Source organism: Ascaphus truei, chromosome 6 (assembly GCF_040206685.1).
Source record: "Ascaphus truei isolate aAscTru1 chromosome 6, aAscTru1.hap1, whole genome shotgun sequence".
Taxonomy (NCBI): Eukaryota; Metazoa; Chordata; class Amphibia; order Anura; family Ascaphidae; genus Ascaphus; species Ascaphus truei.
This window is the reverse complement of record NC_134488.1, coordinates 58,446,279-58,464,627: the sequence shown is the minus strand read 5'-3', so window position 1 is coordinate 58,464,627 and position 18,349 is coordinate 58,446,279. Positions and strand designations below refer to the sequence as shown.

At 41.1% G+C, this 18,349-nt stretch overlaps 1 protein-coding gene across 3 annotated transcripts in view; it reads left to right on the top strand.

Moving 5' to 3' along the window:
- SORL1 (sortilin related receptor 1) overlaps positions 1–18,349 on the top strand; it is a 231,647-nt gene that overhangs the window by 45,047 nt on the left and 168,251 nt on the right. For all 3 annotated transcript variants that reach the window (XM_075604362.1, XM_075604363.1, XM_075604361.1), the window contains exons 3-4: positions 9,316–9,441; positions 11,774–11,935. In XM_075604362.1, the coding sequence (XP_075460477.1) occupies positions 9,316–9,441; positions 11,774–11,935 (288 nt within the window). The remainder of the gene's footprint in view (positions 1–9,315; positions 9,442–11,773; positions 11,936–18,349) is intronic.

Sequence of the window (18,349 nt, the reverse complement as noted above, 5' to 3'; positions counted from 1 at the left end):
ACACTCACACACACACACACACACACACACACACACACACACACACACACACACACTGACATTGACACACACACACACACACACACACACACACACACACACACACACACACACACACACACACACACACACACACACACACACACACACACACACACAGTGACATTGACACACACACACACACACACACACACACACACACACACACACACACACACACACACACACAGTGACATTGACACACACACAAACACACACACACACACACACACACACACACACACACACACACACACACACACACACAGTGACATTGACACACACACAAACACACACACACACACACACACACACACACAGTGACATTGACACACACACAAACACACAATGACAGAGACAGACACACACACAGACACACACACACACACACACACACACACAATGACAGAGACAGACACACAATAAGCCCACCTCTGCAAACACACAAAAATATGGCCTCTCCCCCCTTGGGGTGGATAAGGTGCCTGGGAGGGGGTATAAGGGGGCATGTGGGTTACCTGGGGCCTGGGGATGGGCTGCTGGAGCAACATACTGTAGGTAGCCAGTGTAGCTGAGAGACTGGCAGGCCCGCGGAGCCTAAAGGGAGGGACAGAGGGGCGGAGCCTAAGGAGCCGGCATTACTGGAGGAGAGAAGGGAGGGGAGCAGTGCTGTAGGAAAAGGCGGACCAAAAAAAAAAAAAAAGCTTGGCAGAGTGACAGCACGGGCAGCCAATCAGGAAAGGGGGAGTTTAAATTTTTTTTTTTTTTTTAAAACCATTCTTGCAGGCTTCCCGGGGGCCGGACCAAATGACTTCGCGGGCCTTATACGGCCCGCGGGCCGGACGTTCCCCACCCCTGATCTAGATAATGCATGCATATGTGTGCACACAAGACTTTATACTTAAAAAATGGATTTCCTTCCTTTATACATTAATCTGTTTCATACATCCATTCTCTTTCTAAATTTGTCTCTTAATATCTTTCATTCTTCCATTCATCCAGTCAATTATTCATACTTATTTTCTGGCATTTCTCTTTGCTTCTTTTGTTCATCCTCCTGCTCTCCTTTTTTTTTGTAACTTAGATTTTATTGCATTTTTCCAAACAAGTGATACAGAATACAGTATACATTACATTCATTTTTAGTGTTAATCTCCGCTATAGACAGTACCGTATGTCAGCTCGTGAGACATATCCCGGTTTTTCGGGCCCTACTCGACCGGATTATTTTGGGTAGACTAGCAATAAAGATAATAACATAATTCACATAGTATGATTGATTCAAATTGACAAACACAAAATCAATAAAGAAAAAAAAAAAAAAATGAAAAAAAAAGGAGGTGGGTAGGAAGGGAGTAAAGGGGTGGCGCGGCCGGAAGAGGAGCATCGACTCGTGCTAGGTCTCTTCACCGCTCCTAGTAAGGTTCTTTGTGGGTTGCGTCCTCTCCAGTTTAACGCCTCTGTAGGCGTTCTGTCTATTTGTCTGTGTAGTCGTCGTGAGCTGAGTTTCCGCTCCTAAAGGAGAACGCACCTGCATCTATCACAGCCAGATTGTGTTCCTCTCAACCCCGGGGATATCCGTCTGCGCCAGCCAAGGCGTCCATACTTTGAGATAATTGGTACCAGTGTCGTTAACTAGACTCGTCAACTTTTCCATCTGGCAGATAAACCACAATCGATTTCGAATCTTTGGGATACTTGGAATTTCGGGGCGTTTCCATAGTGCTGCTATCTCGCTCCGTGTGGCTATTGCAAAATGTGCTATTAGTTTATTGTTTGCTTTGGACAGGCCCGTTAGTGGTCTATTCAAGAGGAATAGCCATGGGTCTGGGGGAATAGTGAGGTTGAAGACTCTCTGTATCCAATGTCTAATTTCTTCCCATAGTGGGGAGATCCGCGGGCAAGACCACAGCATATGTAACAGATCGGCCGATCCTCCGCACTGCCGGGGGCATAGTGAGGAGGATCCAGGCACAAACTTGGCTAATTTCATTGGGGTGAGGTACCACCGCATTAGGACCTTATATGCGTTCTCCTTTAGTGCGGTACATATGGAGCTTTTTGCTGTGGCCAGATAATTAGTGTTCCACTCGTCATCTTCTAATGTCTCTCCCAGGTCTCTTTCCCATTGGGTTCCAAATGACGGTGGCTGCTGTCTAGAGCTCGCAGAATCAACTACTTCCTTGTACAATTGTGATGTGAGTCCCTTTGTGTCGGTCTCTGCCAGACAGAGCTTTTCGAATGACGTCAGGGGGGGGGGGGGGGGGTATGGGGCAAATTTGTTATAAAATGCTCGAAGCTGGAGGTACCTAAAAAATTCTGAGTGGGGTATATCTTTTTCTTCTCTGACGTGATCAAACGTTTTAATCTTGCTATTGTAACCCTCCAGATCTTTAATTCGTATATAACCTTTTTGTTTCCAAATTGATGCATCTCCCTCCAGAAGGCCAGGAGCGAACTTGGGATTGTTCCAAATTGGGGACATCGAAGAATTACTCGTTGTGAGAGAGTATTTAGTCTTATTAGCCTCCCAGATAGACAACGAGTTGGTCATTGAGGAAAGCGGCATGTCAGCAGATCGTCGTGCTGTTTTAGGTAGCCAAATCAAGTTGCGTATTTTTAAAGGAGCGCAGGCAGCACTCTCTAATTCCGCCCACCGTTTTAAATGTGGACTGGATTGCCATTGAACAATTTGGCTTAATTGAGCCGCTTTGTAATATGAGAGCAGGCAGGGTACCGCTAGGCCCCCTGCTAGGACAGATCTTTTCATATTTAATTTGTTGACTCTCGGTTTTTTCCCTCCCCAGATAAATTTAGAGATTGCAGACTGAAGTGAGAGCAAATCCTTCAGTCTGAGTGGCACTGGTAACGTCTGGAAAAGGTATAGGATACGGGGGAGTAGGTTCATTTTGACGCTATGTATCCTACCTATCCTGGATATTCGTATAGAGGACCATTTATGGAGGTCAGCTATCAACGTCCGAATTAGGTTGGGGTAATTTGCATTGTAGATGTCTTTGGTGTTCTTGGCTATGTGGACTCCTAGATATTTTATGTATTTCTGTTGCCAGTGGAAGTTAAAATTCAGTTGCAATAACTTCTCTACGTGTCTAGGGAGATTGATGTTGAGGGCTTCAGATTTAGCTTGATTTATTTTAAATCCCGAAATGCTCGAGAATCTGTCCAATAAATCCAATAGGTTTGGCAAGGAGGTGAGGGGCTTTGAGATAATTAGTAGGATATCATCTGCGTACAGGGCCGCTTTATATGTTTGAGAATATACGTTTAACCCTGAGATGTCCGGGTTGCCTCTAATTTGCGCCGCCAGTGGTTCTATACATAGAGCGAACAGGAAAGGGGATAATGGGAATCCCTGTCTCGTGCCACTCTTAATTTGAAAGGGGAGAGATGGAAAGCCCTGGTGTATTACCCTGGCGGTAGGTCCTGAGTACAGCGAGAGAATCGCTCTACTCACCTGATCCCCAAAGCCAAATGCCGCAAGCGTCTCCTTCAGGTAAGGCCAGTCTATCCTATCAAAAGCTTTTTCTGCATCCAGACTTAACAGCATACTTTGTGTGTTATTTTTAGTGGCCAATTGTATCAGATCAATAAATCGCCGGGTATTGTCCGCTGCCTGTCTGCCTTTAATGAATCCGACCTGATCTGGGTGTATAAGTCTGGGTAGGATTAGACATAATCTATTGGCCAATAGTTTAGCGTATATTTTAATATCAGTATTGATTAGGGATATGGGCCTGCTCTCCTGTCCATGTTTCTTCAATCTGTCTAAACTGTTGACTCTTGCTTACCCTAATTATCTCGTATTTTAAACACCTTTGCTGTGATGCAGACAAGCTTTACTCTGTAATGTGGTCATCTTGCTTTATTGGATTTTCTGTAAGTCATATTGTACTTTGTGAAGCTGACATAAAGTTAAAAATCAGGGGAGGGGAACATTGGTGCATTACACACATTTAAGTTTATTACCTATTGCTCAGGCATCTTCTAAAGCACGATACCTCTTTTGCTCACCTTGTTGAGGTTATGTTAAGAGAAATGGGAATACTGTAGTTTGAGTTGCTTAGTGATAAGGACACTGCCTTTGAAGCATGTGAACCCAGTTTGAATCCCATTGTTGGCTCTTTTTGGGCAAGTCCGTTCATCTCCCTGGGCAACACAATTAGTGTAAGCTCTTGAGGACAGTATTTTTATTGTACCTGTCACGTAAAGCACTATGTAGATTGTCATCATTACAAGAGTTATTTGTGCTGTCGCTACAGACGTTGGAAGGATTGAAAGCGTTCCAATAACTAATTACGCGCAAAATTCTCAAGAAAATATGTATGAAATGAAAATTAAAGCGCAATATAGTGTAAATCTGTGTTGAAACAAATTAGTATGCTTAAAACTTGCGTTTGATGCACTCGCGTGCCCCATGGTAATCAGGCTTTCATATATTTAAATTCCGAGACAGACAGACGGTCAGAGGGGAACAAGGGAGTTGGGGGAGGGGGGGGGGGCAGAGGAGTCACAGGAGTGGGGGGGAGGGAATGGGAGTCACAGGAATAGGGGGGCAGGGGAGTCACAGGAGTCGGGGGGGGGCAGGGGAATCACAGGAGTCGGGGGTTGGGGGAAGGGAAGTCGCAGAAAATACACACAACAGAACAAACAAACACAGGACAGAGACACGCAGCCTCACTTCTTGTCTCTACAGTCCATGCTGCTTCTTCCACTGCTTGACCACACACACCGCAGTCTCCTGACAGCTCCTCCTGATTGGCTGCTGCTGGGTAATGCAGCCAACCATGATAGAGGAAACTACCCAGCCCCCTAACACCAGCTGTGCTGTCTCCCTGCTCTGGGAGATCGGGGAAATCCCGCAGAACCTTTTTGAGGCTCTCACAGAAGCCCAGGGTGCAGCGTAACCCCAGTTGAGAAACACTGTTTCGTATTGTCCATTTTTTTTTTTTATTTTTTTTTTTTAAGATTCCGTTTCCCTTACTATTTTTCTTTTATTGTGGTAACAAAGCACTTTTCAATTTGAGAAATATTAATTTGGAAACATAATTTAATTGAGCAATAGAAAAGATCAAAAAGAGCATTTCTGAAACAAAAAAAATGGTTTTAGTTCAGCCCAGATCATAATGCATTGGACTTTTTTTTTTTAAGGGGGAGGGTTAATTAAAGACCCGAGGGGTCCCGCAGGGTTAAACCCATGGAGTGTGGTGTAAAATGTTCCGGGTGGGAGGTCATTATGACCACCCGGGTCAGCGTTTTTATAAAAACAAACTACAATATGTTTGCGCTGAGCGGGACCCTCTAAATCTATGAAGGTAAATAAAAAATGTTTTTAAAAATGCATTGGTGCTTTAAATAGTACAGGGCATAAAAAGAAAGTGTATGTAATGTTTGCAAAATAGGTATAGTTAGTGGTGATCTGTTTTATGAGAACAAAATTGATTTCCAGTTGGATCTTTATGAAAATAAACTGCAGTTTATGCTACTTTACTTAAAACAATTTGTGTTCTAGAAAATAATAATAAAAAGGCAGGATTATTAGGCATGGGAAGTAAAGTGTAAAAGATTTAGTAATTGATCCACTGTTTATGTAACAGGGTGAATTCTCTATCCCAACATTATGCCTGGGAGATCTATGTATATCTCTGGAATCCAGCAGTGACCTGGTTAATTCCAGCTTCAGAAAAGGCTGGATAATTAAAGCTGCAGTTCAGTCTTTTTTTTATTTTTATTTATTTTTTAATTCAATAGTTTCATGTGGGCAATCTCTATTTACCTAAAGAACTGTATAGCTACCAGTCAATTCGTTGTCCATGTATTGATCGTCGAAATTTGGCAACAGCTTTAGATATGGCATATGTTTTTCCTCTGCTTCTGTCACTCAGTGGAAGCTCATGAATATTCATGAGCACTCCTGCACTGACATGTGCTAGAGGGAGGCAGGGCTGACAAAGGGGTGTGCCAGGGCTTGTGACAGAACATGAAGGGGCAGTGCCTTAGTAAATGGTTGTTAAAATAGAATACAATAAAATTGGTCTTTCCAAGTTGTTTTTTTAAAAACAGAAAATGCTAAAAGTATTTTTTCTTACTACAGAACTGATTTATTTAAAAAAAAAAAACACACATTCAGGATATTGACTGAAGTGCAGCTTTAACTGGACTGTTCTAAGCTGTTTTTTTGTTACTTTTCACACATGCTGAATGAAGCTCTTTTTATGTTCCAAGTTTTGTGGCTGAATAAACCAGCCTATTCAGATAATACACGTGTAGTTGCCTTCTCCCTGCAACAGTGTACATGCCATGTAAATCTTGTTTACTCGCAGTACATTTTATGAAATGCACAGCATGAACATTTGCACACAAATTTTGCAGATGGTTCACAGCAGATGGCTGTATATAAACACTACTTTGAAGTTGTCATTAATTAAAATGTGTATTTGTTTTACTTAATGATTTAAAAGAATTACATGGCACATGCAAATGGCAAGCTACCGCAGCAAACTTACTGCCAACAGAGATAAGCATATGAATTGCATTTTTGCTAATAAACTGAAAAATAAAAAGGTTTTATTCGGTGCAACTTCACTTATTTTTTTTTTTTTTTTTAATTTTTTGCAACTTTTAACATTTAAAAACTCCAACTAAGTGTCTGTGTGTGGAAAAAATATGCAATGCAGATTAAAGGCTTGGCAAAACTCCTTAATGTCAGGCAGTAGCTGCAAAGGCAAATTAAACAGGCTTTGGATGAAGCGAATTAATACAGATAAATGTCAGGTTATGCATTTGGGAAACAGGAATAAACACGCGATTTACAAAATAACAGTAGTGCCCAATGTCATGCAGTAGCTGCAAAGGCAAACAACATCTTATCTTGCATTAAACAGGCAATGGGTGGAAGGGAAGTAAACATAATTATGGCCATCTATAAAGCATTAATAAGAACACACCTTGAATATGGAGTACAGTTTAGGGCAGCGGAGCGCAAACTGGGGTGCTGGGGGCACGAGACTTTATTGGGGGGGGGGGTGAGGGTCGCACGGTGGTTACAGAGACCCCGTGCTTAGAGCGCGTGACCTCTGTAAATTTACTTACCGGCTTTTTGTCCACACGTTTCCATGGAGACGTGACGTCAAATGACGCCGTGGGTCACATGACCTCACCGCGTCATTTGAGGCGACGGGGTTGCGACCGAGGAGGCAGCAGGTAAGGAGTGCGCAGGCGCAGGGAGTTTGCGCACCGCTAGTTTAGGGCACCACTCCATATGAAAGGCATTGAACTGGAAAAAATACAGAGAAGAGCCACCAAAAGAAAGGGAATGGAAGGTCTGATTTTATGAGAAAAGGTTAGTTAAATTAGATTTGTTTACACTGGAAAAGAGGCTTAGAGCAGATAGAACTGTATACAACTCTATTCAGGACTTTCAATGAAACTATTCATCCCAAGGGCAGTACAAAGGACACGGGAGCATCCCTTGAGATTGGAGGAAATCAAAGGAAAGAGTTCTTTAAAGTAAGGGCAGTTAAAATGTGGAATTCATTACCTATGGAGACTGTGACAGCAGATACAATAGATATGTATAAGAAAAGGTATACAGGGATATTCTAAATAAGTAAGAGAAGCATCTTGGTCAAGCGAGAAATCTGATTGCCTTTACTGGAGTCAGAAAGGATTTATTTTTTCCCCTGTTTTTTTTTTGTTTGCCTTCCTCTGGATCAATATACTATACATACGAATATAGCATAAGCAACTATGTCATCTAAATGTAACATAGGGTTAACTCTATGAACATATGACTTTTTTCCCAATCTCGTACACTATGTAATGATGTACCTATTAGAACAAACAATGTGTTTGTAGAGAAGATACACATTTTATGATGCAGTTGAGAAAATAGAAAACCGATAAAAATATATTGCAGGTTAAACTAGGATAACCTTGGGGTTCTGTGTGTTGTTAAACTAGGATAACCAGGGTCTTCCAGAATCAAATCTTGTTATTCACCCTATTGTTGTGATCTGTGAAATATAACCGCAGCTATAAACACTGTATGGGATTCAGTGGCGTAGCTAGACATGCGCGGGCCCACGGGCAAATATTTTTTCTGGGCCCCATCATGAGTGAACATGTTTTAGAGTTTCCCTCCCATCCCCCCAGCTTGTTGGTGTCCCTGCAAGCCCCCCCCCCTGCTTTTACACCTGCACACTTTGCTCTGTTCACCCCACTCCTCATGTATTTCTCTCCCCCTCTTGCACCCCCTCCATGGCTATCACTGAGTAAACCCCCCCACCCCCTTCCACCCTCAATCCAGCTCCCTCAATCCTCCCCTCCACCCCCTGGCCACATACATACAATTTCCCCACACACACATACAATTCACCCTCTGCAATACAGTACCCCCCCCCCCACCATACACAAATTAGAATAACCACCTACACGCACACTACAATAACCTCTTCCCCCCCTCCCCACCCCACACACAAGTGGTTGAAAGAGTGGTGTACAGCACACTGCACAGTAACTTATTTTAATATAGTTAACTATAGACTGTGTAAAGAACACTGAAGCACAAATAGCACACTGACAGATCAAACTGTAACTAACAAATTTACACACAAACACACACAGGATACTAGCACACTGACAGACTGAAACACACACACACAACTGACACACAAACACACACAGCATACCTTCCCACAGCAGCACATGGTAACTCCTCTCCCTGATGTCATGGAGAGCAGTGGCAGGCAGAGCTCTGCAGCTCTCAGCCTCAGTTCCACTCCCAGCTTCTGCTGCCTGCTCTTGCAACCCCCACCCCCTACTCCCGCTCACCGCTCACATCTCCCGATCCAGACAGCAAGTTGCTGTTAAGGAGCCGGAGGAGGAGGGGGCCCTGACTTCTGTGGTCGACGGCTAGAATGCTGGGCCAAATGTCTCGGCTCTTCCACCAGTCAGCGGCCCTGAGCAGGCCCCCCAAAAGCACAGGCGCTCGGGTCCCCGGGCGTTGCCCGGGCTATAGCTGAGCCCCTGATGGGGTTCTAGGCAAAGGTGAAATTAATTGCCACACCTTGTAGTAGTAGTGTTTTTTAATTAATTGCTGTATATCACATTACCAATTTGGGCAAAGTATGTTTGTTTTTTCTTATAACAATACCTTTGTTTATCCTTTTTTTTTTTTTTTTTTTAATTTAAAAACTGAAATTATGTTTAATAATATTTGTCAAAGGCAACCTAAAAATTGCACTTTTTTTGTTGCAGGTTTATGTGTCCTATGATTATGGAAAGACCTTCAAGAAAATCTCTGAGGAATTCAGTTTTCCTGCTGGAAATACTAGTGTTGTGGCTGTGGCTCAGTTCTTTCACAGTCCTGCTGATAACAAGAGGGTAATGCACCTGTATTTTTTCTCCTTGTTTATTTGTGTTGAATATTTCTATCTTGTTATTACTCAGAAACATGTTTGCTTTGTAGGAGATGGTTTAATAGTTCATCATATTTATGACAGAAGGCCAACAAGTTGATGAAGTAGGATTACAATGAACGTTATTGAGTTATTTATCAAGGTCTCTTGGTTGAAAAATTGGGACAGAAAGTATGTAGTAAAACAGTAGCAGATTTATCAAAGATAACTGCTTTACTTTGATAAATGTGTTGTTGTGTTTATCACGGCTTTGAATCTGGAAAATGTATGTAATCAAGTGTGTATACAAAGAATGGTTGTTTTAATTCACACCACTCAGATGTGATAAACATTAGTTTAAAGGGCAGTCTCACGTAGCGGGCAAAAAAACAACTTCAGTGAAGTTGGCTTCCTTACAAAAATTAAATCTTCCCTAAAGTAAAATGTCCACTCATATTTTGTTTCTTGGGTAAAAATGAAGAGGTTTCTTTTTTTATTTGAAGTTAAATTCATTTGTTATCCTGTGTTGCACATGTACCCCCATCCTCTAGAGATGCTGCTTCAGCTACAGGTGTTTTGTGGTGCGCATACCTGTGAGGGTCAGGATAGCCGAGTTGATCTGCGATGGGTTGGAGATCAAGACAGGCTTTTGGTGTCATCTGGGTTAGGTGTCCGCGCCTCCAGCTTCATTGGGTATCCAGTAGTCCTGTAGATAGGTTCCACTGTAGCACAGTCTCTCATACCCCTGCCCAGTTACTGCAGACTCGGGCAGGGATATATAAAACAAGGGGCTTTATTGTGCAGTCACTGGCATTACAGCGGTGCAGATGCTGATCAGAGGTTTCCAGGCATCAGGGTGGTGCATGCACCTCAGGTCATATTGAGGCCTAAGTGTTTGTCTTGAAGCCTTTGTGGCAGCAAATGTTCACAAGCCCCCTAGGGGCTGGAGTGGGCACGCTCATCCCTGATAGGAGAGACACACAGCCCTTCCTAAAGTCTCAAACTCCAGACTGGACTGCCTCACTAACTTTTAGCACGTCCCCATGATATCAAAATGGGGGAGGGATGGTGTAGTGTCTGTTCCACTTTTGGCTACACACACAGCATGTCACCTCCTCTTCTGTCAATCAGAGGATATCAGAAGGGTGGGGGGGTCAATAGCCCTAGATCATTCTGTCACAGCCTGCAAACCTATCAGGGCTTGTGTGACAGGAGGCAGAGAAGCAACAGGACCAGCCATGTTACACCTGCAATTATTCTTTCCCATGATCTCTTGATTAATTATTCCTGCCATTATTAGAAACACAAAAGAAAAAAGGGACAAAGTGTGAGTCAACAATCTGTTTGTCAATACAACCATTTACAAGCCGCTTTATTACAAAAAGAGTTTCAGTAAAGATTGCAAACATGTATGGAGAAAAGTAAAAAAATAAATATATATATCTTTTAAAGTACTTTTAATTGTATGATTGCTTTATAGATGGTGTCAATGGCTTTTAAAAAAAATCTATTGAAAATACAAATACCATTAGTTCACGTGGCCCTAGAAGGGTCTGCCTCTTTAACCCCTTGAGTGCCAGCACTCACTATCACGTGATCGCTTCTCAGTATTGATTGTGTGATTTGCTTAGTCACTTATCGCAGAAGAGGATTCCTCTTACTTTCCACTTCCTGTAAAATCGTGTTCAAGAATGAGATCTCTCCTACGAAAACTAGTCATTAGATTATGATGTAGATGCTATGTCATGGAGCCCTGAAGCATCAGCCCACATGATGTATTAGCTGCTACTTGGGGCACCCAAAGGGTTAAAGATAAATCATAGTGTACAGTCAGAATTATCCATACCCCTTTCCTACCCCCCCCCCCCCTTTTTTAAATTGTTTTTTTACTTTTCCTGTGTCAATTTGTAGAGGTTTTAAGCCGGAAAATAGACCTGTCCATCAAACTAAAATGAAGCTCTCCTTGGTTGGGTGGAACTGATGATCTGTGCCCCATGTATTTAAAATTAGTTATAATAATGCATATATACAGTAATATGACAGATAACACTACATTAAACATAGGTAAGCATCCCTTCACAGATCACAAACATGCTTGCTAATTAACTGGTTAAACAAGTAAGCTGCACTTTTAAGATAAATTAACTTTATTTTCCTGTTCTTGATTTATTATTGTGACATGGCATACATTGTTTTAAAACTGCTGTACTGTAACTCGCGGTTCTCACATTTTCATTCGCCTGCATATTGTTAGGGGAGTAAATTCTTATGATCCAATTGTTTTTAAGCTGAACCTTTGTTCTTCTTTGTTCTTTTAGTACATCTTTGTTGATGCCAATGCCCCATACCTGTGGATCACAACAGATTTCTGTCTCTCTGTGAATGGCTTCTCTGTTCCATTCAAACCAACTGACCTGCTTTTGCACAATATAGATCCAAATCTTGTCTTGGGTTATGATAAGTTCCATCCCAACAAACAGGTGAGCAAAACAAGCAAGGCATATAATATTGTATTTAAAGTGGCAATCTTTCGCCCCGCCCCCATAAAAATAACTTATTACTAATAGGTTTTTTTTACTTTTTATGTTGTCTAAATCTTCATTTATTGCTGAGTTTTCACCTTTTTGTTATTTCACTGGCATCAGCTGTTACTGTTGCAGCCTCTATTGTCTTAATGAGTGAGAATGGCAGCAGCCATTTTATCAGGATAGGAGCCTTGGGCCTGAACTGTACAATTTCTTTCCTCAGAGGACCCCTTGGTTCCAAATATACTTATTGGTGAAGGTACCAGTGTTTCTGTCCCCTGCAGGAAAAACAAAATGTTGGTTTAAATCACCTGCGTCACATGAAGCTGCAACATCAGAGAGGAGCTAAGACCAGCAGGATTGCTACTTGAACCAACTTAGAATATGTTTTTGAATATTTTATAATGAACTTACATTTTAAGCTCCTTAATGTTTGTATGTATTGTATTATAGATGTATGTATTCCAAATGTTCCTTTAGGAAGTGCAGTTGTACATGGTACGTTACAATGTTGTAAAGCAAAATGCTTTGCGTCCTAGCCATTTTCCGCATAACCTCGCTTTTAGTTACGCCACCACTATGTATTTTGTATTTTGATGTTTCTGAATCTTAAGTTTTCATGGCAAGTCAGCATGTAAGCGGATAGAAATTCAGCATGAAAGCGGATAGAGATTCTGTTCCAGAGGATGTATTGGTTTAAGTAGGATGACGAGATCCAGTTGCTGTAGGTAGGTAGTGTGTGTGTGTGTGTGTGTGTGTGTACAGGGCTCGACAAGTGCACTTGCCCACTCGCCTGGGGCGAGTGCATTTTACCTGCAGGTGGGACTCTGATCTCCCTCTGCTGCAGCTCACTTTCTGTGTTTTCAATCTTCCGATTTCCAGGAAGTGGAAACTGACTACATCCGGGTCACAGATCTATGTCCTACTGCGTATGCTCACACTAAGTATCATGGGAATTTTTGTATTTATAGACTTTAGTGTCACATACTGTGTAGATTAGAAACATGGGAGGTGTACAGGGGGGGGGGGAAAGCTGTATGATGTGCAGAGGGGGATACTTGCACAATATTACGCCAAATGCTTAGGAGTACCTAGGATGAGCGGTCGGGTCAACATTCTATTGCGTCTATTTGGGGCCGACGATGACGGGGGATTGCTTACAGTGCAACAGTACTGTTGCAGGCCTGTCTAGGTGTGAAGGGGGTCAAATGTGCAGCATATGGCCACACAGGCAGTTCACAAAATAAATGTGTTTATTTCATATATAAAAAGTTGGATTCATTACAGATACGATTGCCGATCATACCCAAGCACCCATAATCACCCTGCATTCTGTTTATGCTCAGAAAATGAAAGGGCATTCTGTTTAGGCTCAGTAATGGAGGCATGAGCGGGTGAAGTTTCTCTCGCCTATGACTTAAAAGGCAATATACGTAAATAAAAAAAATGACTAACACAAATGTTTTTAATGAATGTAGTTGTGAAGCATTGAATGCTCAGAGTACATGGAGAAAGACAGGGTTGCAGACCTGTCAGAGACATGTGACTTATTCTATTGCAGTATTCCATTTTTTTTAGATTGGGGGCGGGGTCAGTGGGCAAGTAGCTTTTTTTTTTTTTTTTTTAAATTTGTCAAGCCCTGTGTGTGTGTATACACACACACACACACACACACACACACACACACACACACACACACACACACACACACACACACACACACACACACACACACACACACACACACACCTAGATTTACTAAACGGTTCCAATACGTAGCACATCTAAGACCAATTCAAGTGAAAAGAAAATGTGTGCCAAGGCTTGGCACCATTTAGTACATTTGGCTCTCACACAGAGTGCCTGCTACGGTTCCCTCATGAAGTCACCTGATAGGGTGACAAAACAAGTTGGATCTACGTCACAGTGCTGTTAACTGAGACTTGGATCGGTCTTTTGCTCAGCTGCTTGCAAAAGTTTTCCTATTGGATGTTTTATACAGCTCACATAGCTACATTGTAGCAATTCATTACTGCAGGAACGCCTTGCTACATTTATTTACCCTCATCAACAGTGTATGGAACCTGAGACAACAGAGTAACGTTCTCACAATTGCTAACAGCCGAAGCGAGGCTAATAATCCATCTGCCTTCATTATTCGCTACCCTGTGGAACTTGCAAGCCCTTGTTGTTTCCAAGCTTTCTCTACACAAGATTGTTCCCGATCTGAGTGGAGTAGACGCTGTAATTTTCACCATCAATACAGCATATTATCCTCCACATTTCCACTTGTACATGCTGTCTTCAAAATACAGTTTTCCAGAATTTTTTTGGACTTAAGTCATTCTTCACATACTGTATGGTGACTATATAACTTTTTATCACTCTGCGTGCCTTGTCCACCCCCCCCCTTCCCCTATATGTATTTTACGGCATTTTAACATTTGAGTGTTTTGCTAGCCATTAATATTGTGATTAAATTGTTTATCTGTCTCATGCCTTATAGTGTGCACTCTTTTCCTCTGTGATACATATATGTATGTATGTATGTACATACACACACACACACACACACACAGACACATACTGTATAACACACTTAAACGTAGATTTACTAAACAACGGTTCCAATACTTACTGTAGCACATCTAAGGCCAATTCAAGTGAAAAGAAAATGTGTGGCAAGGCTAGGCACCATTTAGTACCTTTTGGCTCTTACACTGAATGGCTGCTTCGGTTTACTGGTTATCAGTTGAGCTCCTACTGGGATGGGCACAGCTTTTTAACTGCCACCGTGTTTTTTGGTTGCATTCAATCTGACCATGAACCACAACGTGAACTTTTAAATCCATTACATTCAAATTATTGTTTTCCATTTAAAGTGTTTTCAAAAGTTTATTTAGCTGTGTTAACTTACCTTGTCTCTTAGCCCGATCCATATTTTGTGATTACTTAATTGTTAATAATTAGCCTTTCTGAAAAGACATTTTCTGATGGACGTAGTGACAACAGAAATGCAATGCTACAAAAATGATGTATACTTTTTTCGGTTTGCTTTGTACATGCTAATGTTGTTATATTAGTTTGTACTGGATTTAACTACTATATTTGATTTTTTCAGAAAATAGAGATATGAAAAGGTTTTAATTTCTTTACTAAATATAAAATATATGGGTAATACCAAAACCTTGTGGTTGAACTCCTTTTGTTATTGTAGTAAAAAATATATGTATATTTAACATTTTCGTGTTGCTTGTGTATTTTATATATACTTTAATTGTAAGCCAGGCCAAAAGTATAGCATATTATTGTTTGTAGAATTTTCTGTTAGGTGTGCACAGTACAGATGCAGCGGCCGTTATTCGAACGAATCACGGCACCGTTTTCGTGTGCGCTACTGAATTCCACGCGGCATTAACGCCGCCAATTGCCCCAGTCACACGTGTTTATCGCGGTTGCTTTGTTTGAATTTCATGGTTGTGTGCAATTAAATGCAATAAATTAATGAATTGTAATGTGTACAGTACTGTGCTACTGTGTCAATTTCAGGTGTTTAATAGCCAGAACACTAAAATGCCATTTTCTGCACTCACCTGCACTCGCGTCTTAAGACGGTATTGTTAGAAGAAATCCCGCGCTATGACATGGGTATTCCGAGGTATACACCGCGTGAAGTGTTTCAATAACGGCCGCTGCATCTGTATATGTTCTATCTTTTTATGTTCTCCTGAGTAAGCATCTCCAGAACTGCATCTAAGAATTGTTAGGGCAATACAACAATTGCTACTGGTGTTTTTAGAGAGAGACAGCTCTCCGCTTCAAAAAAACTTGGCGAGTGCAACATGATTTACGATTTTGGTCTCCTTTGTTCAATTTAACTATGCTCAGTTCTGTGGCTGTACAATATGATCTAGTAGCTCCATGCCATTTAGTTCATACAGTAGTTCTTGTAGGTTGTTGTTTTATCTAGTACCTTGCCAAGCAATTAATTCCCTCTTAAAATACAAACTATACAAGCTGTTCCCTTAAGCTATTATTTGAAATGCTCTGCAAGTCTTCTAGAGTTGTAGGCAAAACTATCCTTGTTGGGCATATTTGTTTATTTTAACTGAAAGTGATATTTCATAGGGTCATCAGTTACAAACTACTGTGTAGAACAAAATAATGCTGACTATTGGAAATCATTACACTGTGATGTATACTGTAGGTCGCTTTGCAGATGAGCAAAATGTTAAAGGGACAGAATAAATCAATTGGTTGTTTTGCATTTTGGAAAATAGTTACATTGAGATTCCAAAGTCCATGAAAACAGTTGAAAGCTAATTTATAGATTCAACTCTTCCAAAAATGTTCAAAGAAAACACCAGAAACTGTAGCTTTCTTTCAGATCTTCAGCACTTTGTTTTTATGTTTACATCTCTTCTGATCCTAAAACGTTAATAAAGTGCTTTCATTCAATTGCTTCTTGGAATATGCAATTTTACACACTCTAATTTTTGAATTGCTGTAACATAAGAAATGAAATCTCTAAACCGTATTAAATACCGTGTTAAAAGGGAAATACAAAAGTATCATACTTTAAAAAAAAAAAAACTTTTAATACATAGGGGGGATTAATTAAGCCCCAACAAGAATGATTGGATCCATTTAAAGTCAATTGTAGGGAAAAGGGAGACCAAAAAGCGCACCAGCACAAACGGAGCAGGAAGAACCCAGGACAAAAAAATGATTAAAAGGGCACTTTAATGTGGCAAAAGACCCATCCAATGCATTTCGAACGTCGCAGCGTTCTTTTCCATAAAGTCAATTGTAGTTAACACCGATCACACTCCAAAATCCATTATCGGAGCTTCTGTAATTCCCCCCCTCATAAAACATTAAAGTTCAGAAGACGCCCATGAGCTTGTTCCCATGTCTTCCAATGATCACCATTGTAACCTGGCATACAGTTTGTAAAGTGGTGGTATAATGTGGCAGTTAAAAAGCACAAACAATCCAAACGTGCTCATTACATTGAAGTCCTCTTAAGAAATATACAATATCCCAATTGAAATATCACATTATAAAGACAAGGTACTCTGTTAAATGGCTTTTTTTTTTACAAAGCGTACCCAATGGCCGTAACTAGTAGCCGATGGAAGCAGGCGCAGGAAAGTGAAGATTCACAAGCACAGAAGAGAAATAAAAATATCACTTGTGAGCACATTGACACGTCTGAGGTCTGCAACCCTCCTTTTCCCCATTATCTCTTGGCATACAAGGCTTCCACTGCAGCTAGAGATTTTGGGAAATTACATGCAAATAAGCACACAGTGCCACCTATTGGCTTCAAATCAATTTTAACATGGACCCCTATAAGCTTATGCCTGCCGTATTACACAGTTTTTCAGCATAGCCTGGGTTAAAGAAGTGCATAGCCTGTAAACCAGCAAGCACAGGAGCCAAAAATATATAAATAGACAGGAAAATCAACAAAATCTTACATAACACATACATACATATCAGATCATTATATGATACAGATCATGTCTGCCAAAAATAATATCAAGAATTCTCAATACTTTAAGAAAAGTGACCATAGAGATCCTAATATCTGGGATTTTGCTGCTGTGTGTGTTTCATCACCCCAACCCCCTACAGTATTCGACTCTGGACAAAGGAATTTCAAAACCCAGCTGAATTAATTCCGAACCACTTCAGCTGTGTTAAGTCTTCTAACACAACACATACAGTAGCAGGCCTAGCCTACCTCTTTTAATACAATTTGAACCTTGTCCGTTACTGTTACATAGGCCCATAATCATATATTATCTCTGTTCATGAAATGTCTATAAATTGAATGTATAACCTCATTTTAATGCAACCATGTACTGTATTATAACTGTGCCCAGGGCATACTTGAAAACGATAGGTAACTCTCAATGTATTACTTCCTGTTAAAACATTTTATAAATAACATAAATATCATCTCTCCACGTGGCTGGGATTCTGCCCCTGCTTCACCTCCCTCTATGCCTCAAAGAGAAGCAACACAATATGAGGACTCATCTGATCTAGCATCCAGTATTGCCTTCATACAATGGGCCACACAGGCGGATCCTAAAGATTTCATGGCTCAAATTCAGCAAATCCTCAAAAAAATGAAAAAACAAAAGATCAAGCTGATGTGTTAGAAATAGGCAACAGCATGGACACGAGAAATGTAGCTCTGGATACATCGCCATGATAATCTGGCGTCTCGGTGAAAGACCAACATATTCATATTCAGAATCAATCCCAGCTGGAGGATTTAGACCAGGGGTGGCCAGCTCCAGTCCTTAAGGGCAACCACCAGGTCAGGTTTTACGGATCCCTACTTCAGCACAGGTG